This window comes from Aspergillus chevalieri, chromosome 7, assembly GCF_016861735.1.
Source record: "Aspergillus chevalieri M1 DNA, chromosome 7, nearly complete sequence".
Taxonomy (NCBI): domain Eukaryota; kingdom Fungi; phylum Ascomycota; class Eurotiomycetes; order Eurotiales; family Aspergillaceae; genus Aspergillus; species Aspergillus chevalieri.
The window spans coordinates 2,691,463-2,717,500 of NC_057368.1; the positions used below are offsets into that span (position 1 = coordinate 2,691,463).

Here is a 26,038-nt window from a genome sequence, read left to right on the forward strand (position 1 = left end):
AGGACGTATCTATTGGGTACTGTTACTTCTTCATGCCATCAACGTATCAGAACGAAATCGAGTTCAGACACCTCCAATGGGACATTGGCATTACCTGGGCCGTCAACATTGAGATATAAATATTTCCATGCCGCTAGTTATGTATCATTATTCCAATGTTGATTCTCTCAAGCAAATCCTCCCATTTTTCCGAGGTGGTAGTCAGGAATCCGCACAAAGCCCTAAATTTTTCCCATTCGGAATCGAATCTGCGGCAGGTGGAATGAGTGACATTCCATACAGCAACTGCAATTAAAGGAGAGTCCATGCCTGGATCAGTGTAAACTCTCATCTGCTACACAGTGCATCCATTAGCGACATAGGAAATATTCATTATCGAAATCAGAGTCACGTGTGCAGACGGAGGTCGGAACGGGAAAACCCCGCTAGGTCTCCTTTCATCGTCTGCGAGCGAGTTCGATGCACAACTAACCACGAAGAAAGGCTACGATTCCTTTTGACAGCTATTGAAATATTTTAGATACCTACTTTACCATCATTCTTGACTGTGCCTTATCAATTATGGATTCGCCTCGGCGGGTCCGAAATCGGGTCGCTTGTCGAAGGTGCCAACGTAGGAAAATTCGCGTACGCTACTCCAATTGACTCATGCTCATCTAGATAATATGACTGATTTTTGCTTTGGACAGTGTGATGGCAATTTGCCTTCTTGCGGATCCTGTCAAAAGGCGGGAGTTGATTGCGTGAATGATGGGAAGCAGGAGGTTCATCGTCTGTCAGTGTTCCGGAAGGTTGTTGCTTTTGCTTTTACTAATTATCCATTAGTTATCTGGCGAATTTGGAGAACAGGGCGAGATGGTTGGAGTCTTTGCTCAAAGAAAATTGCCCCGAGGTCGATCTGAGTTCGGCTCCTAGGGTGTCAGCGGAACAGCCACAAACAGCTGTTCCAAGCAGTTACAGCGAAGTCGATTCTGGATTTGCACAAAGTCCGCCCCAAGGTCAACAGTCGCGGACCGATCATGTCACTATGGCTCATGAACCGTACCGAGAACCCTCGACCGCGGCAATTCCACGAACAGTCAACGACGAACCGCAACAAGGGCATGAAATCGGTCTAGTATCCCTCTCATCAGGTGGCGGCCCATGCTATATTGGACCTTCAAGTGGGTATTTCTTCGCGAGGCGCATATTATGCAGGCCAGACCGCCGAAAGAATCGGCAAGGATCAGTAGCGAGCGTGGCAGGGTCCTCGAGCTTATCCGCCGAGCTATTGAACTCACCAGCGACATTGCCTCCTAGAAAAGAAAATGCCATTGAGCTTTCTACGAGATACTTTCAAACTATTCATCTGATGTATCCATTCTTACACGAACCTTCTCACATGGACGCCATTGGACGTCTTTACTCGTCCCAAGAAAACAGGCCTTCAGACCTCTTCCAGGTTTTCATGGTCTTGGCTGTCGCTGCTTTGGATCTGTCGCGCCAGTACAAGGTCCATCTTCCCGTGGAAGGTTATTACTCTGCAGCGATGGATTATGTGGAGCATACTTGTGGCGATGGCTCTGTGACCGGCCTGCAGAGCCTTCTTCTCCTAATGGTATATGCGTTGCACAATCCATCTTGCAGTCTCAACATATGGAATCTTAACTACCAATGCCTCGCAAGCGTGATTGACCTCGGCCTGCAACGTGATGTCCGCGCGTCGTCAGCGTTCTCAATTTCTGTTCTGGAACAGGAGATGAGAACCCGTGTCTTTTGGGTTGCATACACATTTGACCGCGTCATATGCACGATGATGGGTCGACCAATTGGGGTACGCGATGAAGCTTGTGAATTGCGAGTAAGTTTTCGCGAGCGACATTTAATGACACAAGCTCACGTGTATAGTTTCCATTTGATATTGCAGATTCCGACCTGATCGTTGCAAATGACCCCCAGTCGCAGCATATACAGCCCTCACCACTTTCCTACTCGATTCATTTATTCAAGCTCGCCCGAATGAATTCAGAAATCAAGTACATCATGCACAGTATCTCTCGTGACACGCCCGCATATGCATATCCTCCGATTAAGGATATCTTTTCGTGGCAACGGGATATGATCCATTCGCTGCAAGATTGGCTTTGTCAAATACCGCAGCGATCAGGCAGGGATTGTGACAGAATGGCTCAACTTTGTAAGATTAGATATCATGAGATCATGATCTTATTGTTAAGGCCGAGTCCAGCCATTCCGCATCCGCCAGAAGAATCATTCGATCTATGTTTCCACCATGCTGTCGATCTGCTGCGTGGCTTTGGAGAGCTCTACCGTTCCGGAAGTCTTCTCTACAATCGGCTGGTCGTCCATTCTATTCTCCTAAGCACCTTTGTTATGCTGTATTGTATTTGGAAGGTGCCGTCGACAGCTGCAAAATGCCGTGTGAATGAGCTTGCAGCCGACTTCAATACGTCGCAAAACATTCTGAGCAGTATTGGAGAATATTGGACCGAAGCAAACCGAGCACGCGACTGTGTTGACGAGTTCTCTAATGTCACCCTTCAAAGACTTCTGGGCAATGACCAAGCGACCACTTCGAGATCTTCACCGATAGCTAACAGAATGCGGCCTCACCTTGGTAGTACTCATGCTTCTTCATCCTCAACTGAAGTTCATCGTGATATCGGCCGGGAGAACGCCGATTATGGACAAGTTGGTTCGAATATTCATCAGCAGCTCGATTACACCGAAAGTACGGCTGGTACACATGATTATATCAATTTATTCGACGACTTTCTACAAGGCGATTTTCAAGATTGGAGTGGTATGCCGGATATCGATGGCCTTATGTGGGAATTTTTTCATTGATTCGCAGTCGAAATGCATTATCTTCTACGACGCAAATATACGCATAATGTTGTAATCTATCATGTAATCTATCCTCGGCCCTTTTTAAACTATCGATTCAAGTCGAGTTCAAAACGGGAAAAGAAAACATATGCTCGTCTTCCTGATCGACCTCGAAATCAAAGCGCATCAGATCGTCCTTGTACGGAAACATGTAAGTGCTCGTGACCCTACAAATGAAAGCCTCGTTAGTCCCAGCATCAATCCTAACAGACCAAATGCATTGTCATACCTATGGTGTTCGTCGCTCGCTTGATATGCTGCTAACGCCTCCCTGCCTTCGTGGTAGCTAACCAAGGCGATCTCGAAGCCTTTACTCCGTTCGATAGGATCGGTGACTGATGGCCCCCCGACGACTAAACGTCCAGCTTTGACGCAAGAGAGGGATTTCAGCTTCTTCAGTTCGGCAACGAAAGTTTGTTTGTGTTCGTGGGTCACGTCGGGTCGGAATTTGAAGAGAACTGGTAAATCGAGGGTCGATTAGCATCAACTTTCGTTAACACAAGGGCAAGCAGTCCTGACTTACCAATGTGGATAAGAGTCATGGTGATATCTTAATTTGTCATGTACAATGTATGTGAGGGGAAAGTCGGTGTCTGGTGCCTTTCCCTCCTTTCCCTATAAACCACCTCGGTGTCGGTTCAACGGGACGCAAGCGCGCCAGGTGCGGAAACTCCGCGGTCACGGATAACTGCCGAGAACCAAATATGACTGCGCATCTCTAGGGAATCGCTACTACCGAGCCTGAAATCTCATTTTTCGTGCATATTTCGACAATTTGGAGATAACCGAGTAGCCGGGGAAATCAGGTTGCACTGGGGGCGCCAGAAAGTTTGTATACAGTGGATATATGGGCTGCCATCGATGACTTCTCTTTTCGCCGTAAAACATTCAACGCACAATATGGCAAGTTCGGAATATGCTAATATTGCTGCTGAACGATGGACATCTCTTCCTGCACAGTTTCGGCGCCCAGAAACGTCAGGACATTCGCAAAACCAGAAACGCGGCCGACCCCTCGACTCCTTCCTCGAGGGACCTGTATACGTGTCTACCGTCGCTCTGCTCTTTGTGACCGATATTCCCTACGGACGCATCTTCTCAATTAACCCCGTTAAGGCCGAATGCTCTTTGGTCATTGAATATGACGGCGAACCGAACGGGACGGCATGGATTCCAATTTCCCGAACCATCGTGATCGCCGACTTCAAGCATGGCATCCTGTCTCTCGATCCCGAAACTAGAGAACTCAAAACGCTCGCCTCTTCCTATCACGGTGAACGACCCAAAGGACCCAATGATCTGGTTTTCAGTGACCACGATACTATATTATTTACCGATCAGGGAATGACAGACCTCTATGATCCAACCGGTAGGGTCTATTGACTTCATCTCGACGGCAAGCTCGACCATATCCTCACGTATGGGTCTTCGCCCAATGGCCTTGTCCTCAGTCGTGACAGGTCAGCGCTGTTGTGGCCATGACTCGCGACAATTCTGTCTGGCATGTGCCTTTCTACGCCGATGGATCTGTGCAGCGAGTTGGCCGGTTTTCGAGTTCCTTTGGTATTGGAGGACCAGGTGGAATGGCTTTAGATGCAGAGGGAGATATCTTCGTTGTGCATTCGACTCTCGGAACGACATTCGTACATCGGGCAAATGGAGACCTGGTGAGGAGATTCGAAGCTCGAAAGGAACGGGGACGACCAACTTGCTGGAGAAGGATCAAGTGTACTGTATATTGTGGAGAGCGAGACAGGGTCTATCTTGAGGCTTGACTGGCATTGTGCTGGATGTTTGTAGATAAACATGTATACGGATCACATATAGTGAATGCTTGAATTTTTTTCTGAACATATCAGATATCCCTGTAAGCGAACTATTACATACGGTGAACCCTTTCCGTTTTGCCATGACTAAAAATACATAGACATTTCGCACAAGAGACCAATCTAAATTCATTACCGATGAGTTAAGCAACTTCCCTCTGTTCGACCCGACCAATCTCAACATCCTTTACACCAGACGATTAAACCTCTGTTCGAGAATCACCCTTAGGGAGAGACCGAGCCATCGGAACGATATCCCAGATTGTTGCAGCTTCTCTGAAGACGAAGTCGATCAGTTCTAGGTTGCGGTTCATTGTCTCTGGAAAGAAGGGAATAACAACCAAGGGGACACTGGCAAATAGAACAGCAAAGACAATGTAGTATTTCCAGCCAATACTAGACAGCGCAACAGGCGTTATCATGGTAATGATAAAGCTCCATAGCCAGTGATTGACCGTCGATATGGACGACATGGCAATGCGAAGATGTACAGGTGCAATTTCCGCTGTGTAGAGGAAATTGCCACCCAAGAAACCGATAGGATAACACAAATTGAACATAAAGATGAATACCGCGGCAACTATCGAGGCAGTGTGTTTGAAGCAGGAAAGCTCGTCGCAACGGCCATCACTACCATGCATAGTGACATCCCCGTTCCGCTGACGATAAAGACCACACGCCGTCCCAGATAGTCGATGGTGGCGAAGGCGATGAATGGGCAAAGGAGCTTCCATGTGAGAATGGTAGCTGCGAGAATTTGGTGAAGGTCGCCCTGGGGGTGCAAATTATCCTCGAAAATTGCCGTAGTGTAGATCGAGATCAAGTTTCCGCCAACTAGCTGCTGAAGGGTTTGCAGCACGATACAAAGTACTAGCCGGTATGCAAGTCGCGATTGATCACCAGTCGCGGATATATCCCGAAGCGAGGGCCCCTGGACGGCCTCAAAAGACCACTGGACCCGAGAGATTTCAGATCAAACATGCTCGTTGTCTCTGGGCAGCCCATTGAGCCGGGAAAGTGTGTATATTGCGCTTTCGATTTGGTTCCACTGAACCAACCAGCGAGGTGACTCCGGGAGGGCGAAGATCGATATAAAGATAACCAGTGAGAACAATATGGGGATAGCCAAAGGTACCCGCCATTGAATGGGCTGAAAGGAGACCTTGCCGAGGCCGAAGTTGATCCGACTGGAACTGGCAAAACCGACGCAAATAAAGATACCAGCTACAATGACCTGGCGACCTCGCTTACCAGCCGATGGGCTTTCTGATTGCCACACAGGCAACGTGACGCTTAACTGGCCTATCCCAAAACCCAGAAAGACCCGCCCAACAATAAACTGCACCAGGGTGAACGCTGAAATTGAAGGATCTGACCAATCAGTGCGAGTAAATCCGCAAGTAAGATGCTCTTTCGACAACCAAAAGCGCCTCCCATTGCCAAACAGGACAGAGCACCCACAAGGCCCCTTAGTTGCAAGCAGGCATTGACCAACCCTTTTATGGTTGAGTTTCGTGCCTCCTCAGTCCCCGTGGTGTTGATAGTGTCGACCTGGGGAAAGTAACGAACGACGTCGGGGAGGTCTAGTAGGGCCGAAAGCCCGGCCTGGTTATAGCCGTACAGAATAGAGGCAGGTGCGACGACAAGGAAGATTTGCGAAAGGTAAAGAATCTGGAGCTTGGGACGCATCGTGAGAATAATTTGAATCTCTGGGAATACTGATAGAAGGTAACCAAAGATGATAGGCGACACGACATTGTTATATATTTTAGTCAATTGAAGATTGACACGAGTCACCTGGCAAGTCTATCCTGCTGGTTTTTGACTCCCTTTCCTCCCTAAGTTTTCGTGCTCGGTTGTTCCGACGGATGCTTGCCATTCAACTGATTTGCTTACTGGACCGTATTGCGCAATTCTGCAAGTGCAGCGCATCAAAATTGCGACTATAGTAGGATACATACAGAAAATGAGATTTAAACACGGCCTGTTGAGGAAGTTATACCTCCATCTACCACAATCTTCTGCCCAGTAACATACATAGCTTCGTCAGACGCCAGAAACAGCGCAGCATTGGCTACATCCCATGCATCTCCCATCCGGCCCATTGGCACCTGTTCATCACGCTTCTTCATATACGCCTCCTCGTCTCCTCCGGGGGCATACCGCTTCGCAAGGTCCTGGGTATACGGTGTGTAGATCAGTCCGGGGACCACCGTGTTCAGTCGAACTCTTCTAGCCGCGTATATAACGGCCGTGGCTTTGGTAAACTGCATGATGGCGGCTTTGGTTGCAGAATACGCGACTTGGGGCTTTCCGATGTAGCGCAGACCAGCGATGCTGGCAATGTTGACAATTGCGCCTCCAGACTCTTGTCGTTCCATGATCGGGAGCACGTGGTGGCACGTGAGGTACACGCTATTGAGGTTGATGTCGACTTGAGAGTGCCATACGTCCTCTGCCATTGTGGCTGGGCATCCAGGCTCCGAGCGACCAACGTTGTTGACTAAGATATCGATACGTCCGTGCTTCTGGAGACATCTGTCGACGAGAGCTTTCACGGATGCCGAATCGGTAACATCTGTCGAGAGAACATCGCAAATACCACCTTCCTCTTCGATGCGACGCTTCGTTCTTTCCGCGGACTCGAGAGAGCGATTTCCACCGTAAATGGAGGCTCCTTGACGAGCGAAGAGCGTGGCAATGGCTGCTCCAATGCCCCAGCCTTCGTCGCTGGTTTGGCCGAGACCGGTAATGAGGACGACTTTGCCTTGCAAATTGAACATTGTGTTTGTCTTCTCTGCATTGTTTTGGTGTCTTTCTGTGAGCCTCGGTCATCGTTTTAAGTTGTCGTGCGCTCGGGGCGCCTCCGTCTTGGTGCGGAACGAGCCCCGTGTATCCGGATAACGAATGCGATTCAAAACCCGGAGATCTTTCTTTCGGAGGCTTTGATTACGAAAAGGTACACACGTTTCATACTTCGCTCGTACGACACGATGATGACCAGCGAGCTGAACCAGGATTACGATCTCCAGAAACCCATTGCCTCAACCTCCGGGCTGCGACAAGGACTGACCTCCTACGGAGATACGCATTTTTCGTTGTTTTTGCGCAAGGTCTTCATCAAGGCGCTTGGTTATTCGGAAGATGCTCTCTCGTCCCATTATCGGCATTATCAACACGGCGTCTGGCTTCAATCCTTGCCATGGGAACGCCAATCAATTGCTGGAGGCTGCCAAACGAGGCATCCACTTGAAGGGCGGTATAGCAATCGATTTCCCGACCATCAGCTTGCACGAGGGATTCTCACACCCGACGAGCATGTTTCTGCGAAATCTGATGAGTATGGATACGGAGGAGATGATTCGCGCACAGCCTGTGGATGCTTGTATTATGATCGGAGGTACGTTTGCGTACGTTGATACAGTAGACAAGCATGACTGATCTGAAATAGGTTGTGACAAGACTGTTCCTGCGCAAATTATGGGAGGAATCTCTGCAAATAGACCCGTGCTTCCTCTTCTCACCGGCCCCATGATGCCAGGCAGTCATCGAGGAAAACGAATCGGGGCCTGTACCGACTGTAGGAACAATTGGGCATCCTACCGAGCAGGAACCATTGACATGGAGGAGATAGCGGCCATCAATGAAGAACTCGCTCCTACGGTGCGTATTATCCTGCCCCAGATAATACATTACGTACTCATAGAACATAGATCGGAACCTGCGGAGTGATGGGCACCGCTAGTACAATGGCTTGTATCACGGCTGCTCTTGGACTTATTCCTGTGCAGGGTGCGTTTGCACCTGCTGTGTCTGCCGCCAGGATTCGCATCGCTGAGCAGACTGGTGCAAATGCTGTTGCTGCTGCTCAGAACCGGAGAACACCACAGACTATCTTGTCTGCTGAATCGTTCTACAATGCGGCGATCGTTCTCCAGGCCATCGGCGGCTCTACGAATGCTATGGTACATCTGATTGCCATTGTTAACCGTCATCCGGGCGTCAAGGGCTTGATCAATCTTAACACGTTGGACGACGTCGGCCGTCGGACTCCGCTTCTCGTCGACTTGAAACCTAGCGGCGACAACTACATGAACGACTTCCACAATGCAGGCGGCATGCTGTGTCTTTTACATCGTCTACGGCCACTTCTTCATCTCTCTGCGAAAACCATCACCGGAGAGACACTCGGCGAGTTCCTGGACCGAAATGCTTTCCGTGACTTCGAGTACTCATTGAGCATCATCCGAACCTTGTCCGATCCCTTGCATGTGTCCTCGTCCCTCATCGTTGTCGAAGGAAATATTGCCCCTAACGGCGCCGTGATGAAGGCCTCTGCCTCGAAAGACAAGCGACTCCTTCGTCACACGGGGCCCGCGGTGGTCTTTGAGAACTCAAGTGACTTGGCTTCGCGTCTTGATGATTCTGACCTCGATGTCACGGCAGATTCGGTCCTCGTTCTCAAGGGCATCGGGCCCATCGGCCATCCGGGAATGCCGGAGGCGGGCATGATACCTATCCCGCGCAAACTGGCTGCTCGGAGAGTCGCGGATATGCTACGCATCTCGGATGGGCGTATGTCTGGTACGGCGGGAGAGACAATTGTTCTGCACATTTCGCCTGAGTCTGCGATTCCGGGGTCGCCATTTGGAATCATTTGATCCGGCGACTTGATTGTGTTCGATGCCGAGAAGAGGGTTCTACGCGTGGACATCAGCGATGAAGAGCTTCAGGCCAGGATCGAACAACGTCGACGGGAGATTGTAGACACGAGTCAATCATGGAAAGAACGACAGACAAGAAAAGGATACCGGGGCTTGTACGAACGGACTGTCAACCAGGCCCATGAGGGGGCAGATTTCGACTTTCTGACGGCGATGGGCGTAGCTTGAGTAGTTGATATTATTGTCATCAGAAATACAGATTTTTGTACATTTATTACACTTCACTGGGCCAACGATGTACCAATTTCGTCCAGTCCGATACGTGCGTTTTAACATCGGCAAGAGCGCGGGATTCTCCCGCCCACACGGATAGCAGCCGAACATGCCCCTCAATCGTATAAGACACCCATACGCGATCGAGTTGTGGATTTCTTAAAAAAAAAAAAAAAACATCAACTCTTCAGTATATCAAAATGACCGAGTCGTCGTCCCCAATTTACCACATCAGGCCTTCTGATCTCAAAACGTTCGTGCACGACGTGCTGGTTGGAAATGGCGTCCCCAGTGACAATGCCACTATCGTCGCCGACTGCCTCGTGCAAGCCGATCTTCGCGGCGTCGACACCCACGGCTCGAATCGAATCCCATCCTACATGGAGCGAATTCGCCAAAAAGTCCTCGACGCCTCTGCATCGCCGCAACTTCAGCAAATCACTCCCGTCGTAGCCCTGGTCGACGGGCAAAACGGATTCGGCTTCACCGCAGCGCACATGGGCATGCAACGCGCTATCGAGATGGCGGCCAAGTTCGGTATTGGCATGGTCTCCATCAAGCACTCGAATCACTTTGGCATGTCAGCATGGGTGGTTCAGCAGGCAATCGATGCGGGGATGCTGTCGCTGGTGTTTACGAATTCGTCCCCGGCGTTGCCGGTTTGGGGCGGTCAGTCGAAGCTCATGGGTGTTTCGCCCATTGCCTGTGGTGCGCCAGCGGGCAAGGAGCGTCCCTTCATCCTCGATATGGCTCCGTCTATCGCTGCTCGTGGGAAGATCTACAAGGCTCTGCGCCGGGGTGAGAAGATCCCCGAGGACTGGGCTTTGGATGCAGAAGGAAAGCGTACCGATGACCCGGCCAAGGCGCTGCAGGGAGTTATGCTTCCAATGGGTGGACCCAAGGGATCCGCACTTTCGATCATGATGGATGTATTCTCCGGCGTGCTCTCTGGATCTGCATTTGCGGGACATGTTACCAATCCGTATGATCCTTCGAAGCCTGCAGATGTCGGGCATTTCCTCGTCGCAATTAAGCCGGACCTGTTTATGAGCATGGACGAGTTCAAGGAGCGGATGGATTACCTGTACCAGCGAGTTATCGGGTGCGAGAAGATGGAGGGGGTGGATCGAATCTATTATCCCGGGGAGATTGAGCAGATCACACAAGATACGCGCCTGGCACAAGGAATCCCTTTCACGGAAACCGAGATTGCGAGTTTGAACAAGGAAGCTGAAGCGGTGGGAGTTGGAAAGTTGCAGCACGATTGATTTGCTCGTTTGGCTGTTTCGTAGTTCAAATCGTGATGTATGCATGTCAAAAATATACAATTCCCTTGGTGGTTATGAGATTCCGTTCCATCCAAGTTTGTTAAGTTGGCCGTATCGTACACGATCGTTGTAGGGAATTGGTCACGAGCTCGGACGAAACGCCCAGTTTTCTACACTTACCCGACATGATTCTTATCAAATAACCGTTACCCAAATTTGTCCAGGTAAGCTTTCGTATTCAATTATCGTGGATTGGTAGATCACTCACGCCGGTATACAGATGCTGGCTTGTCATGACCTTGCTGACCGATCGTGCTACATTTATCGAGTCGTATACCGGGAGATGGTGAGAAAATGACAGTGAATACTCAACGTAGTTCATTTTCTATGTAAGAGAATCTTTGCCATTAGATTTTGCTGTTATTTCCCGATCCAAATGGCAACGCCTGAAGTTTACGCCACGAATCCTGGCCTCGGGCTGCCGCTGTTTCTGGACTAAAATTCTCATCGCGCATCCGCCGGTCAAAAGTCTCCAGAGACACCCAGCCAGTGTAGTTTTTGTCGATAAGCCACGCCTGCACTATTTTGCCCAAGGGCAGGTATCCGCCCAGTTCGGTCTCCAGCGGAAACGGTCGAGCATGTTTGGACCAGGTAAACTCAGGCGCCTCGCCCTCGATATACCAAGGATGCGCTTTCGAGAAGGGCGGATCGAATCGCTCACCGTCAGATAGTTGCACGTAGAAAAGCTTGTCCATGGGGATTTGCGTGATTGACCGATGTAGAGACTCGGCGAGATCACGGGCGCCGTTGGGATACTGTCCCGAAGGCTCAAAGGGGCTTGCCCACAGCTTGGTCGCGACATGGAAGCTATCGAGACAAATCCCGAAATTGTCTCGGTTCACGAGTTCCGCCAGTCGGAGCGAGGATTCCCAGGTCGGATAGTGGATTCCCCATGACATCGGCTCGTATGCGATCGAGATAACAGGTGCTGCGGCGCTGGCGAGGTCTGCCAATTGCTGCAATTCCGAAACGATCAAGATCTCATCGCCGAGACAATCGCGATTGTACTGCGATGGTACCTGGATGTAGGCTGCTCGGAGTATACGCGCGATGTTGATCCAGTGGCCCGCGATGGTCAATCGATCCCGAAGCGGCGATTTACTGCCCTCGTAGTTCTCGAAAGGAACCAACGCGATGATCGCAAGCCGGTGATTCTCGCACGCCCGACGGATGTGCTCGGCACCGGCGGCCACAGACAGGTTGTTGCGGTCGCTGTATATCTTCAAGTCTCCGTAGACGATTTCGATACCCTCGAAGCCATGTTGGGCAGCCGCTTGAATCTTCTGGTCCAAGGTGTGGGAGGGATGCAGCCCCAAGGACGAAGTGCTAATGGCCAACCTATTTGAGAAGCGTGTCATCATGTATTTGGGAAGCAATTTACCTTTAGGAGTACAGTGCCGCTGGGCTGCACTACTTATACCGTGAAGTTACTCGGAAAATGGATTCCAGTCGCGTCGTGTTCCATTTCTCCAAATCACTTGATGTCGATGCCTTGAAGCAAGTCTACGATGCGCTTCTGCATCAGTGGAAGCGATTCAGCATTTTGCTCTTCGTTGTGTTCAGCATAGTGTAAGTTGTTCTTCCGGGGCGCAAAAAGAAGGGAGGGTTTCCCCCCCCCCCCCCAAAAAAAACGACGACAACGACGGCGACAACAACCACACCAGAAGTAGTCGAAAAAATGACGACCGAACAGCAAAATGGCCCGCAACGTCTTTGGTATGGCAACAGTCGGTGGCAGAGTTTACAGAATACGGTATATGGCGGGTTCAAACATACGCATACGGGGCTACGTGATTATGGGTTCAGCCATTCGGCTATGAGGATAACTTTAGAGCCGAAGGAGAAACAGATATATAGACGTATCAGCTTGGAGTGAATCGTGCTACAATATTATTGTACAACAACTTGTCCAAATGTTTTTCTGATTACGAGACGTCCTGAATACGGAGCTTTAAGGGACCCTGGTTACCGGTTCATTTTACGAATTGGTCAGAGAATCAATGTCGATATGATCATGATATATATATCCGGCGGAAATGCTCCCGGTTCACCCTTACGTTCGATTGCAATATCAAATCCTCCCTACAACACGTATAGATCAACCGGAGGCATCAGAGTCCCCAAAGAATCGATACGGGTTGCGATAAAACGACTTCGGGATTCATGTTCCGAGAACCCAGTCAGTATCATGTATCGAGGTCATTACGCATGAAGCTAGTTTCAGCTTTCAGAGCATGCATGGGATCTAAAACACGGCCACAGGGAATCCGCATACAAGGAAACATCTTCTAACAAGTTGCAGCATTCAACAAAACCAACTTCCAGGGTGTTAACCTATAGGACCTGCGGGGGGGGGGGGCGAGGATTTGATTATGAGCTCCGTGGAGAATGTTAAGACAGACCATTCTTTTGGGATTGCGCCTCAATCCTTGACTGATTATCCATTCGGTACCGTGTTCCGCTCCTCTTATTGCCAGGATACTCAGCAATTGATCTGGGCTTTCATTGTGAATCTCGAGGTTGATTACCTGCTTCATCATGCTTTTGTCTCGAATTTGAACAAAAGGCAGAACAGAACATCGTTATGAAAAGATACATCTTCCAAAGAATGTGTCGGCGCAGACCCGCTCGCAGCTACGTTCTAATTTGGTGGCAGATGAATCCCAACTGACCAGCGTGGACTTACCTTGATGACAATCGGCGAGACATTGAGTCGCAAATTCATTGCCCTGGATGAAGACAAATGTCATCCCATCTACAAGATAGCCGTTTTCAATACAAAGACAATTATCGAGCCCATCATTTTGTACGGCGTGAGTGCCGTCGTCCTTGATCTGGCGTTAGCATCGAACTTTGCAACTTCGGAGGGTTGATTATTGAGATAGAGCAGCAGTCAGAAAAGGCGATCCACTCAAAGAGAACCTGGGAGAAAGGTTGGGGCTCCATCGGTGTCATGGATGGTTTGCAAACAGGAGACTTGCGAGAGGTTATATCACTATTCACTTCGGATTGGCCACCTGTGTCGCTTCCGGCTTTGAAGTCTGTCCACCTGCAATGCGATACAGGATAGTGGTTATAGTCGTTTATACAATCAATTGGCTGAGTACTTGCATACACTGAATAGTCCACTGAGACTCTGACACTTCTATGAGAATGAGTTCAAGAGGAGTCTCTATTTACTGGATAATAAATTCTGGGTTCACTGAAGAGCGCATCTGGTGACAAATGCCCTTGCTCAAGTAATCATCCCAAATGCATAACAAACGCAGTCAAAAATTGCTAGAATTCAACGTTAACATCTGTATAACTAATTGTTAGGTAACAGCGTGCCATTCTCTTATTAATTGCTGTATTTCATGTGTGTAATTATCTAACGCCACAACTGCCACTTTTTCAGCAAGCAAACCAGATTTGTCGCGGCACCCTGGCATCCGTATGAATATTTGTGTGACATGCACACACCTTTGTGATTTGGTCTTAACGTGGATTATACGACCGGCTGGATCGTTGGGAATATTCGGCAATGATATTTTGAAAGGATCATATGTGTGGGGTTAGACGAATCATCATAATTGAACAAAATATCAGAAGGGCCTGGCGTGCCTACGCCCACATCGCTTCGTTCGGATTCGGATTCGGATTCGTTAACGAACGAAAACATGACCATGTCAGTAGACACCGGCTTTTTCAGCGGACAGTCGGCCAGTAGTGCATAATAGCTCCGAAAATCAAGTCAGAGCATGCTCGCTTTATACGGATGCTGTTTTTATCTGCATTCTCCTTCAAGTTAAGCCGTGAGTTCCTTCCACGGAAGAAGTTATTCTTTAGTTACTCTTTTCGTCCAATCACATGTCCGATTCAGGGAATACGATTACCATGCATTAGATTTTTCTCATAGCCTGTTAATGGTTGGAAACAGAACCAAGGCTGCGCCTTGGCTCGGCGAGTTGGGAAAGGAAGCTAGGCTTGTTCGTGCTGTTCCCACCAGTGAATCGAGCATTTATTATATTCGTCAACAGGCAGGCGAGTAGGATAGTTGCAGACGGCGGACAGAGGACGAGGAAATTGCATGCGGTCAACAAGCATGGTATTTGGATAACGCGGACAGTACCTATCATGTTGATACACGCCTCGGTCATTGACTTCATTGACTCGTAATGCCCCCCACGTGGTCACCACGCCAAAATAAATGACATGATGACCATCATTGTGATGTTCGTGCATTGAAATTTCCTCCAGTATGCAAGATCGTTGCGTGATCCCTTACCAGATTTTTGCAAATGTAATACGAGTCAGTTTGCGATTTACACGAGTACGCACGTTGTGATAACCTGGAGCCTGAGACAGGTCATGTGGATTACCGAAATTGTTTGTCCAGAAGGCGATGAAAGCAGGTTGGAGGGCGAGTGAAAGACAGTATAAAGTGACGAATGGATATGACTAGGGCTCGTTTACCCAAAGCAGTAAATGCTACGTACCTGGCAGTCAATTCCCGCAAGACCAAGTCAATTATAACAAGCTGCGTTCCGGTTTCCCTACCGACTCCTGGACCTGATCCTAGCTCTGAGGGTGGACATCGAGGGTACAATAATCGACAAACACTTCAAATTCGCAGCAATATGATAATCCACGCAACGCTATACATCTAAAGACAGGGCTAAACACGCTCATCATGTACAACATCTTCCGTCTTCTTCACATCCTGTTCACGCTGAGGAACCTGCATATCGTGCGATTTCCACGCCTTGACACCCGTATCGAACATATAATCAATCTCTTCAAGCGACCGTTGCGCCGTTTCCGGATACAGGAAAAACACATGAAGCGTCATCACGGTGCAGAACACCCCGAAGATAATATATGTCTTCCATTGGATGTTGGTGAACGCCGGCGCCACAAAGTACGCCAATGCGAAGTTGAAAATCCAATTGCCCGCAGCAGAAAGCCCGACGCCTTTGGCACGATATTTGAGAGGGAATATCTCGGATGAGTAAATCCAAGCCGTCGGAGCCTGAGGAACGGAGTCAGTATCTCATAAACCCCGTAATTCTGTTTGAAACTTACCCATGTCAAGCCGTAAATTCCAGTGAAGATGTAACTACAGGCAATAACACCCTTGCCCGGTGCGCCGGCAATCACCCAACGCAGGTTCTCGTTACCGTTCACCGAGTCAGCGTAATGTCCGTACGTTGCCATCGTACCGGCGATGGCAAAATGTAGCGCCATGCACAAGATCGACCCGGAAAGAAGCAACATGCGACGACCGGCTTTATCGATAAATGGCAGCACGACACCAGTTGTCACCAGGAAAATGACATATTGGATGATGGACGAGGTTAAGGATTGGTTGCCACCCTATTACTTCGTGTTAGCTGGGTCGCAGGACCAATTTCAAATACACGTACCATATCGGCCATTTGGAAAATATAGACGACGTAGTACATGGCAACATTTCCTCCCAACAGTTGTTGCCATACTTGCACACTGATTCCGCACACTGTCCGCTGCCAGATACGCGGCCCAAATAGAGCCAGTATCGAAATATCCTGCGACTCGTGCGCCACGCGCGCGGCTTCTTGTACCTCCTCGAATTCTGCTTGTACCATCGGATGGTTGCGATCGCCATTACCGTGAATCAAAGCCAGCGTATCCAAGCATTCTTCCCAACGTTCTTTCCCGGCAAGCCATCGCGGCGATTCAGGGAAGAAGATCAGTGCCAGGCCAAGAATCAAGCCAGGAACGGCCTGTACGCCCCAGCAAATCCGGAAGGCCGCAGGACCTGCCACGGACACCGAGCAGCCGTACGCGATGAGGTACATGATTAAGATGCCCCATTCGATTGCCCATTGTTGGATTCCCACAACCCGACCGCGAATCCTCGCTGGGGCCAGTTCGGCCAGGTAGACACAAACCTGCGAGGACGTCACACCGACTAATCGATTAGCATTAACAATTGGTTTCGCTGGGAAGGACCGTGGAACAACCTGCCAATCCGCTAATGACTCTACCAGCGACCAACTGGGCCACGCTGTGCGTGCTGCATTGGATCACCGCGCCAATGATCCAAACCACCGATGCTATCATCAAGGCCAACCGACGACCCAGATAATCAGAGATGAATCCGGCCGCAATAGCTCCAGCAAACGATCCGGCCGACATAGACGCCGTGATACCGCCTTGCAAATTCGAGTCGGGATGATCAAAGTACTCCAGATACTGGTCGGCCCCAATCCAAGCACTCATCGAGCTGACATCAAAACCGAACAAGGCACCGCCAATGGTGCCAAAGGCCGCCAGGACTGTGAAGCGTCAGCGATACATTTTCGGACGCAAAGAAACGGCAGACGTACCGTAGATGTTGGAAATTCGATACATGACTGCTGCTCGGCATCTTCTCTGTCGCGATGAGAATCGAGATATATAAAGTCAGTCGTGCCACTCGGTTAGGCTGTATCGCAATGCGGAGGTGCTGTGGGGTCTGGGCCGTGGAGAAGCGTATCAAGGCCTGGGGTAAAAACAAGACGATGATCCGGGACCAGTCGGTTATTTGCACCGTATTCCGGCTGATTGGAATTAACCGAATGCGCCAATCGAGTATTTCCTCGACGTGCAGCCGAATGTCAAATAAATTAACCGCGGGGGTAAAGGCCGAAAATTCGCCCGACTGTCAATTGCTCTGGTTTCGCCCATAGCCATGTGCTTCCGTTCGGAGTACCGTACGATGGACAATTCGTAGGCCCGTATTATCTATTGGAGACCACAGAAAGCAGAGAAATGGTGCGAGGGAGCATTCCAATTTTCCACTCCCGGGCATACATTTTGGAAGGTTGCCAGTTCATATCGGTGTAGATAGACACCGGCCGGCTGACCAAGTTCGCTTACTTGGAATGGAAGGGCTCGGGAATGCTATCGCGTATACGAAGTGAAGTCGAGTCGTGTGATTGATTCATCCCCCCTTGTTGGCGATATTGTACGGAGTACGTAGAACACCGGACTTTAGCCACACGGACTGCGTCGCAGTCAATATAGGTACGACAAGGTTGTCGACAGTCCTATACTTGGAGAAAACTAGTGCGGAAAGCGGTATGCAGTGTCAGAATATCATGAAACATCGGGGTATCGAAAAATCGGGAATCCAGACTGCACGAGGCTATAGCGATAGAGGAATTCAAGATTACTCGAAAAGGATGGTATTGACCGTCTAATTACCGTTGTGATAATCCATCTAGGCATGGCTACGGTGACCTCTGAAAGATCCGTCGTCTCGCTAATCGGACCGACTACTAACCCGCCTTGACTTTCAGAGCAGTCGACCGTGTCCTCTGCATCGTCAAGAAATTATGGGCAGTACAACGACCGAATCATGCTCGCCAACTGCTGCACTTCGCTCCGAACCCACGGCATGGCATGGTGATAGTCCACCTCGAGCACCGTCCGGCTCTGCGGGTTGAAATATGTTTCGGTCTGCTGAACACCCAGGTGCAAAAACGGATCGCGCAGCCCATGAACATGTAGCGTGGGCAGGGTAATGGAATCGAACGGATCCGACGCGTTGGTGCCTTCCTTTGTTAGTTTTTCTGTGCAACCTTCGAGGAAAAAGCGACTTACGATGACCACTCTCTGCCTCCATCGGTGCACCCCCTCCCATGCAAAACACTCCAAATGCTAATCGGATCCTGCCTGTTTCGCCCAGAATTTCTCGCCGCTGTTGGTCGCGGAGCAATCCGCCGACAACTCGCGTTCCCTGACTGAACCCCATTGCTCCGACCCAGTCCTCTGCGCCTCCCTGTCGCTCCATCAGATCCAGCACCCGTTCGACCCCATCCCGCCCGATTCGGTCATAGCCGCTGCCGTCGGATACTTCGGTTCCCGTATCGTCCTGCGTAAACCATGATCGGAAGGGGCCATAGTCGCGGAAAGCGGGGAGGACGCCGGGACCCGGAGAGCGCTCAAAGGGGGCGTCGAAAAATACAAGGCGGAATTCGGGCTCGAGAAGCCGCTCGAGTTGGGCACATTGTTGGCGGTAGATCTCGCCGTTGGATCCGCCGCCGTGGAAACAGGCAATGAGAGGCATGTCGTTCGATTTGGATGGGCGTATTCGATGGATTGTCGACCGTAATGAGCGATGAAATGAGGACAAGGTTGCATGAGCTAGTAATGCATGCCACCAACTACCGTAGTGTGATGTATCTCGACTTTCTCGTGCGGATACTTCAATCAGAATGTAAGCTGCATTCCGTAGTTATACGCCAGGGCACCAACATGAGCCCAACATTTATCACGCTGCCCATGACATCGCTGCCCCTTGGCTTTCAACCGTCAAACTCGCTTGTTGTTTAATCTGACATGCGATGCCACTTCAGCAGACCCACAGAACCGCTGCCACGTCGCGCATCACTGCCATACATCACCAACGTCGTCCTAAAAATAAAATTACCCTTCTCGATATTTATTTTGCCAATATTCCGACCGTCACCATGTTGAGCCGTAGGTACAACCATGGTTCCATCATTGCTCTTTGGCGCGTTAGCCGGCTTCTTTTTCCTCGTCTCCTGTCGCCGGTATGTCGTTTGTCTTGCAAGACGACAGTCTCAACGTCGGGTAGTCGTCAAGGGCCACACCTTTACCGATCGTGCAGACGATGAATCGACGCAACAGCCGAGGCGCATCGAAAAGGTCCGTCGCGCGTGTTTTTTGAACACAGGAGGAGAGAACGTATCGGCACTGACGGCTTTGGTTCTGGCGGTACGTAATCCGGACGTGCAGTTTGACGTCGTGGATCGCGATGTTCGGCGCATTGCGGCATGGAATTCGGATTGCATTCCTGTTTCGGAGCCGGGGGTCGATGCATTACTGTTTGATGATGCTGCTGTGGAGGAGACAGACGAGATGCTGTACAGTGAAGAGGCACATCGGAAGAGACGACTGGCAAATGTGATGTTTTCCACGGACGTGACTGGTTGCATTGCTGCGGCAGATATGGTTTTCCTGGGCGAGGACACGGACACTAACGTGAGTTTCTCCATGCTTGTCGTCAGAAAATATGCTGATGTACAGACCATCCGGACTATTGCCCAAGTCTCGTCTGGCCACAAAGTCATAGTCTACAAAGGTCGGGGCAATACCAAAGCCATTCGCCAACGGGTACGTATCTGGTCTCTGTTATATATACATTCTAACATGGAAAGATAGCTCGACAAAGCCACAACCGCATCGTTCGATCTCATCGCCAACCCCGACTTTCTTGTCACAGGCAGCATTATTAACAGCCTTCTACATCCTACCCGTGTCGTTATTGGTAACTTGGCCGACAAACATTCCGCTGAAGCGGCTACATTGCTGAGAGAGCTATATTCCTGGATCTCGCCTGAATGTATCATCACCACAGATGCCTGGTCCGCAGAGCTGGGTCGGATAGCCACAAATGCCATGCTTGCACAACAAAGCGCCACCTTCCACGCCCTGAGCTCCATCTGCAGCCGGACTGATGCGAACGGACCGCACGTCTCACAAATAGTCGCGACGGACCCACGCCTGACAATTCGCGCCATTGGTGAAGCAGCTATCATAGATACAGATCAAGACATTCTCCGTAAAGACGTCGACTGTCTTGTGTACTTGGCGCAGGAACTCGGCCTGGCCGAGGTAGCCGAATACTGGCTGTGCGTGATGCGAGTAAACGATGTGACAAACCATAATGTCGCGCATGGCATGGCATCCTGTCTTCCCGATAGACTTGGAAATGTGGCTTTGCTGGGGTTTTCAAACGGAGAGGGTACATTGGCCGGCGTGAGGCTCATCCGGTCGCTTGTACAACGCGGCATCCCGGTGCATATTTACGACCCGTACATGACCCGACGCGAAATTCTGACAAGCGTGGGCTGTAACACCGGAGTTACAGTGATGGACGATATGCACCAGGCAGTATCTGGATGTAGTGCGGTGGTACTACACACAGACCGAGGGTTGGATCGCGAAGTCAATTGGGAGGCTGTGGCTGGACTGATGCAGTCGCCGCGATTTTTTCTCGATCCATTTCAGGTTATGGAAAACATGGATCAATACGGGTTTCGAACGTTGCAGATGGGAAGGCACTACAGCAGACCCACCATCACAATGTAGTACCGTAGCATTATATGTACAAAGCACGAGACAGTAAGCTGCACATCTATCCATCAATATTCATGTCCGTAGGGGACTACGACGCTCCAGGTTATAGTCAATCATACAATCAGTATTGTGGGGTGGTATAGATTTGCTGAGTACTTGCATGCACTGGATAGTGCACTTGAGACTCCGACACTTCTATGAGAATGAGCTTGAGATTAGTCTCTATATACCAGATAATTGTCACCGGCTCGAAAACTAGTAGATGAAACGAATGATACTCATGGTCAGACTAGGTAGCCTAATCGACAAAAATGTCGAATCTGGAAAAGAAGAAGGAATCTATCTAGGTGAATAATGGTCATCATAGACATCTGTGCGATGAGGCTTAGCCCTCGTTTGCCCAGATTGCCTATATGGCGTTGTCTCGTTTGTACGGCGTGGTGCCATCACACTCTGCAAAAGTGGGAAGTGCCTTAAAATCAACAACAATACTACCGCAATACCACTGCGTTACCCGGAGACAGGGAGCTAACTTTAACCTTTTGCCCACGGGTATGATATTGGATGTCCCAGCAATCTGCCAATGCAGTACGCTGTAGCAGCGCTTCCTTTACTAATATGATGTGAAAGGCGAGCTGTATAACAACGCTTAGATGATGGGAGGTTATGACAATGACAATCTACTTACACCAAAGAGAATATCAGTAATACGAAGAGGCAGCAGCAAACAAACAATTGCTCAGTACTAATAACACAAATAGCAGTTCCAAGCCTTAAATAATACAGTAATCCACTCCTCCAGCTTCCATATCAGTCTGCATTGATTCTGCCAACCCACAGATATCGAACAATTGCCGCGGACCCAATCCCTTCGGCGTACCTACAACCCCATCTCTTTTCAAACGCTCCAGTGCTGCACGAATCCCCAAATACGCTGGAGCCAAAGAGGCAAAAGAAAATATCATAATTCGGAAGCCCATCTCTGCGGCTTCCCGAGTCGTGATAACCGGTCCAGCACCGTTTTCAACCATGTTGAGCAGCAACGGCCATGGACGGAGATCCTCAACAGCTTGTTGCGCCTGCTCCTTAGAGGTAAAGCCCTCGAGAAGTCCGACATCTGCTCCAGCATCACGAGCCGCTCGCAAACGCTGGATGCACTCCTCATAGCCATACTGCTGAAGGGCATCAGTACGGGCAATCAGAACAATATCTGATCGTAACCGATCGATGGTGCTCTTAGCTGCTCGGATACGTGTGAGATACTCGTCAAGAGAAACCACTTTCTTGCCTCCAAGATGGCCGCAACGTTTGTTCTGAATCTGGTCTTCGATGTGGAAGCCTGCAACGCCAGCTGTGATATATTGCTGTACAGCTTGTGACACCATTAAGGGGCCTACGTTCCTTGTTAGCTTTTTCCAGTTTACTAGCAATTCAAGACATACCGCCATAACCTGTGTCCATATCAGCAATCAGCGGCGGCCCAAATGGCTCAAGGTGAGCAATCATCTCCGCATTAGTTCTCATATCATACAACTGCGCGAGACCCAGATCGGCCTTGCCCAATCGTGACGCTGTCGTTCCTGCGCCAGTCTAAAAGTTCAATTAAAGAATTCCAATTCGGATACCTGGACACATACCATATACATGGCCTCAAAACCAAGGTTTAGCGCTATTCTGGCAGAGAGTCCATCATAAACACCAGGGCAAACAATTAAGTCATTTGATTCCTGTAGCATATGTCGCAGCTTGGCTGCTCCGGACATGGAGTGCTTCTCACTAATCTTGTTGTAGTGACCATTGACACCGTTCGCACCGTTCGCACCGTTCGCACCGTTCGCACCATTGATACCGTTGGCACTGTTGGAGATGGTGACCGCCATTATATCTGTGTTGTGTTGTTTTGTGTTATTGTTACTTCAAACTCACTTTAAGCCCAGCTGCATGAGGTCCTTTTATACCATTGCCCATGTCCGTTTAGGGCAAAATTGTACGGATCCCCATGCTTCGCGTCTTTGAATAATCAATTAACTCTTCACCATCATTGCTGACAGCGTGGCACGCGATCAAAAACAGGATGCAGAAAATCAACCGATGCCAAGGGTTGGCATAACCATATATCCTTGATAGAAGTCAAACTGTCGCACTGTGTCTTCAGCAACAACATTTTGATGGAGCATGAGCTCTAAGTGATGAATATACCGTGTGTTCATATTACGGTTAAGCATATCAAATGCGGGTTACGCAAAGGTCGTGGCGGAGCCTCAGGTCCCACAACGAAAAATGGAGTTACAGAGGAATGAATTCAACTGAGACCAGAATTACTGTTGATAGGCATTTGGATAAGCTGCAAGACCTAGAAGGGTTCTGCTGTGCCTTAAGTCATGCTGTGTATCTGTCACCTACCATTGTTTATTCTCAGTATATATGAAGAACGAAGTGCTAAAAAATCGGAATCTCGCTATTTGAAGTCTCGTCACGTTCATACTATTGGCCTGAGCTGTCAGTAAAATTTATTTGGCTGTAGCATGATTTTACCATTTATCTTGCCCTTGGCAAAGAGTATTTTAGTTGATCTCGTTTCCCCCGTGCAATGGTACTACCAAGCACGGGGCAGTGCAGCTGTGACGTGCTAAGCCATGTACAACTGCTGTGGAAATTGACAATCGCCAATGTTTATTCACTTTCTGCGCCGAAGCTGGTGGGGCATAATATTCTCATAAAGCTCAAGTGATGCACCGGGATGAATTAACACATCCCACTATATGTGACAATGTAACACGGAACGGACGTCATTACCTGATCTTTAAGCTTAGAAACAAATGATTGGAACGTCGGATCAAATGCTACAGCATAAATTGGTGACCTGTGGCTGTAGATATGTCCCCTCCATCCTGAAAAGAAACTCAAAGCATTCATTGCGCTCCCCGACCTATCAATTATTTCTATTCAATCTTGGCGGAAAATCCTACGCGGCCAGAGCAAGAACCTAGTTACATCGGGGACATGGGAAAGCCAATTTCCCGAACAAAAATCAAACCTTGGAGTTTACTCCCACTCGCCAATAATAAATACGGCAAGTCATTGCTCGCACTAAGAAGTATATCCTGATACATGCCACGGAGCAGGAGCGCTTGCTAATTCACATGAGATGTTTGATTCCTTTGTGTTGATTCCTTTATTTTGTTTTAGGGCGAGACCCCCTCACACATTAAATAGTAGCGCTTGCTGGCCCGGCGTTCTTTCCTTTTCTTCCTCATGCTAGTATTTCGCCAGATAGTCTACCAATAGATTCCTATTGAACGAGACCGTCACAATACACGCGAAATGTTATCAATAAGGCCTTGTGTCAACTACAATTGCTCAATATGATGTCTTAGGCACTCTTGCAGTGGTGTTGTTATGGGCTAAGCCCATAGTGCTAATGACTAGCTATCACACAAAAGATTTCGTTGAAGAACAGGAGAACGGATGTCCGATCGGACAGCTTTATATACAAATGTACGCCGTGCGGGGTAGGTAGCCTGATAACTCCTCCGATCATCTCTCCGAATAACATATCGTTTATTCTACAGGCGCAGCCTGTGACAGGTGTACAAATTGACACCAGCAGAGGAGCATTATGCAGTCTCCAGGAAGGTCCTACATTTCACATTGTTTAGCAGATAGTCTATTGCGAGCCAACCACTTATTCCGGTGTAACGCCGGGGTCTGGGACTTGAGCATTTGCAGACTAAACGACCGTCTCGGCTACGAGGCAATACTGAAACGCTGGAGTAGGATATAGTCGTATACAAAGATATTCCTAATCTATGAGCTTCCATAACTATTTATACCGGAGCATCTCGATGTGTTAGCATTGGGCTGAAAGACCACTATAATGAGCGGATACTCATAACGCTCGGGAACCGACACATATAGTAGCGCGCTGCTAGGGCTCAAACCTAACACGATAGGACTATATAACTGAGTCGTTCCTTGACAGTTAGCCTAATCAGATAATCATCTGTCTCACGGAACATGAATACTCGCCTGCCATATAGAATGTTTGATTGCTTTGGCCTGTTCGGCGCAGGACATTCACTGAGCCTCGTTTGAGCCCCGCGCACAGACTAGATAGTTCGTCGCCAACAGACCTGCCTCTATCTTTTCTTTCCTCATGCTTGTGACGGCTCAGCTCAGTGCCTTTATGGACGTTCATTGTCAACATGGCAAACAATGCCATGAAAGCAATTGAGACAAACAGCTGCTTAGCGAAGCCACACACAACCATATATAAGGCTTCTTTGTGTAAATAGACTCTTCTTCCTTTTCTTTTCTTCTTCAGATTCGATATTCTCGTTGATGGCTACAATAGTCTAGATAGGAACTCAGTTCGTTATTATCTACTATTCCGAGCTCGTGACAATGCTAGAATTTCGCGAGATAGTCTACCTGTCATGAGCTCGGAATAGTAGATAATAACGAAATGATATTCCTATCTAACTATTGTAGCCATCGACGAGAATGTCGAATCTAAAGAAGAAAAGAAAAGAAGAAGAGTCTATTTACACAAAGAAGTCTTATATATGGTTGTGTGTGGCCTCGCTAAGCAGCTGTTTGTCTCAATTGCTTTCATGGCATTGTTTGCCATGTTGACGGTGAATGTCAATAAAGGCACTGAGCTGAGCTGAGCCCTCACACAGCCTGTCAGTTGCTGCTGCAGGCCTTCAAGATACTAAACTGCCTTCCATCACAATGCAAGTGGGCTAGCGGGTTCCACTCCCGCCGGCTGGGTGTCATGGACAGCACCAAAACATCCCCGTTTGACGGCTGGACGCGGCCCAAACGCGGCCCAAACGCGGCCGACGGGGCCCAGGGGCGGCCGGCCCCCAAGCCCCTACCGCGGCCCTCGAGGCCCAGGGGAGGGCGCCCCCCCCCCAAGCCTTTAACGCGGCCCACGGGGGCCCCA

General features: G+C 49.3%; 12 protein-coding genes across 12 annotated transcripts; 5 read left to right on the forward strand and 7 right to left on the reverse strand.

The window, feature by feature from the left end:
* Window positions 1-561: 561 nt before the first annotated feature.
* Window positions 562-2,847, forward strand: ACHE_70918S (uncharacterized protein; the record flags this gene model as incomplete). Its single annotated transcript, XM_043283305.1, has 4 exons — window positions 562-627; window positions 690-775; window positions 826-1,840; window positions 1,888-2,847. 4 exons carry the CDS (start codon window positions 562-564, stop codon window positions 2,845-2,847), a joined length of 2,127 nt encoding a protein of 708 aa, XP_043140597.1.
* A 97-nt stretch (window positions 2,848-2,944) lies between these two features.
* On the reverse strand, window positions 2,945-3,431 carry ACHE_70919A (Dabb family protein; the record flags this gene model as incomplete). Its single annotated transcript, XM_043283306.1, has 3 exons — window positions 2,945-3,056; window positions 3,119-3,347; window positions 3,413-3,431. 3 exons carry the CDS (start codon window positions 3,429-3,431, stop codon window positions 2,945-2,947), a joined length of 360 nt encoding a protein of 119 aa, XP_043140598.1.
* A 319-nt stretch (window positions 3,432-3,750) lies between these two features.
* On the forward strand, window positions 3,751-4,272 carry ACHE_70920S (SMP-30/gluconolactonase/LRE family protein; the record flags this gene model as incomplete). The annotated part of the gene is made up of 1 exon (XM_043283307.1): window positions 3,751-4,272. One exon carries the CDS (start codon window positions 3,751-3,753, stop codon window positions 4,270-4,272), a length of 522 nt encoding a protein of 173 aa, XP_043140599.1.
* A 643-nt stretch (window positions 4,273-4,915) lies between these two features.
* Window positions 4,916-5,137, reverse strand: ACHE_70921A (uncharacterized protein; the record flags this gene model as incomplete). The annotated part of the gene is made up of 1 exon (XM_043283308.1): window positions 4,916-5,137. The coding sequence occupies one exon, from the start codon at window positions 5,135-5,137 to the stop codon at window positions 4,916-4,918; it is 222 nt and encodes a 73-aa protein (XP_043140600.1).
* A 1,551-nt stretch (window positions 5,138-6,688) lies between these two features.
* Window positions 6,689-7,498, reverse strand: ACHE_70922A (SDR family NAD(P)-dependent oxidoreductase; the record flags this gene model as incomplete). The annotated part of the gene is made up of 1 exon (XM_043283310.1): window positions 6,689-7,498. One exon carries the CDS (start codon window positions 7,496-7,498, stop codon window positions 6,689-6,691), a length of 810 nt encoding a protein of 269 aa, XP_043140601.1.
* A 361-nt stretch (window positions 7,499-7,859) lies between these two features.
* Window positions 7,860-9,376, forward strand: ACHE_70923S (uncharacterized protein; the record flags this gene model as incomplete). Its single annotated transcript, XM_043283311.1, has 3 exons — window positions 7,860-8,115; window positions 8,167-8,378; window positions 8,429-9,376. The coding sequence occupies 3 exons, from the start codon at window positions 7,860-7,862 to the stop codon at window positions 9,374-9,376; spliced, it is 1,416 nt and encodes a 471-aa protein (XP_043140602.1).
* A 476-nt stretch (window positions 9,377-9,852) lies between these two features.
* Window positions 9,853-10,920, forward strand: ACHE_70924S (Ldh family oxidoreductase; the record flags this gene model as incomplete). Its single annotated transcript, XM_043283312.1, has 1 exon — window positions 9,853-10,920. One exon carries the CDS (start codon window positions 9,853-9,855, stop codon window positions 10,918-10,920), a length of 1,068 nt encoding a protein of 355 aa, XP_043140603.1.
* Window positions 10,921-11,327: 407 nt separating this feature from the next.
* On the reverse strand, window positions 11,328-12,341 carry ACHE_70925A (sugar phosphate isomerase/epimerase family protein; the record flags this gene model as incomplete). Its single annotated transcript, XM_043283313.1, has 1 exon — window positions 11,328-12,341. The coding sequence occupies one exon, from the start codon at window positions 12,339-12,341 to the stop codon at window positions 11,328-11,330; it is 1,014 nt and encodes a 337-aa protein (XP_043140604.1).
* A 3,296-nt stretch (window positions 12,342-15,637) lies between these two features.
* On the reverse strand, window positions 15,638-17,355 carry ACHE_70926A (sugar porter family MFS transporter; the record flags this gene model as incomplete). The annotated part of the gene is made up of 5 exons (XM_043283314.1): window positions 15,638-15,991; window positions 16,045-16,335; window positions 16,386-16,912; window positions 16,965-17,279; window positions 17,331-17,355. 5 exons carry the CDS (start codon window positions 17,353-17,355, stop codon window positions 15,638-15,640), a joined length of 1,512 nt encoding a protein of 503 aa, XP_043140605.1.
* Window positions 17,356-18,318: 963 nt separating this feature from the next.
* Window positions 18,319-19,054, reverse strand: ACHE_70927A (uncharacterized protein; the record flags this gene model as incomplete). Its single annotated transcript, XM_043283315.1, has 2 exons — window positions 18,319-18,539; window positions 18,589-19,054. 2 exons carry the CDS (start codon window positions 19,052-19,054, stop codon window positions 18,319-18,321), a joined length of 687 nt encoding a protein of 228 aa, XP_043140606.1.
* A 425-nt stretch (window positions 19,055-19,479) lies between these two features.
* ugd2 (putative UDP-glucose dehydrogenase Ugd1) lies at window positions 19,480-21,102 on the forward strand (the record flags this gene model as incomplete). Its single annotated transcript, XM_043283316.1, has 2 exons — window positions 19,480-20,124; window positions 20,173-21,102. The coding sequence occupies 2 exons, from the start codon at window positions 19,480-19,482 to the stop codon at window positions 21,100-21,102; spliced, it is 1,575 nt and encodes a 524-aa protein (XP_043140607.1).
* Window positions 21,103-21,863: 761 nt separating this feature from the next.
* Window positions 21,864-22,970, reverse strand: ACHE_70929A (isocitrate lyase/PEP mutase family protein; the record flags this gene model as incomplete). The annotated part of the gene is made up of 3 exons (XM_043283317.1): window positions 21,864-22,483; window positions 22,533-22,680; window positions 22,728-22,970. The coding sequence occupies 3 exons, from the start codon at window positions 22,968-22,970 to the stop codon at window positions 21,864-21,866; spliced, it is 1,011 nt and encodes a 336-aa protein (XP_043140608.1).
* Between the last annotated feature and the right edge of the window lie 3,068 nt (window positions 22,971-26,038).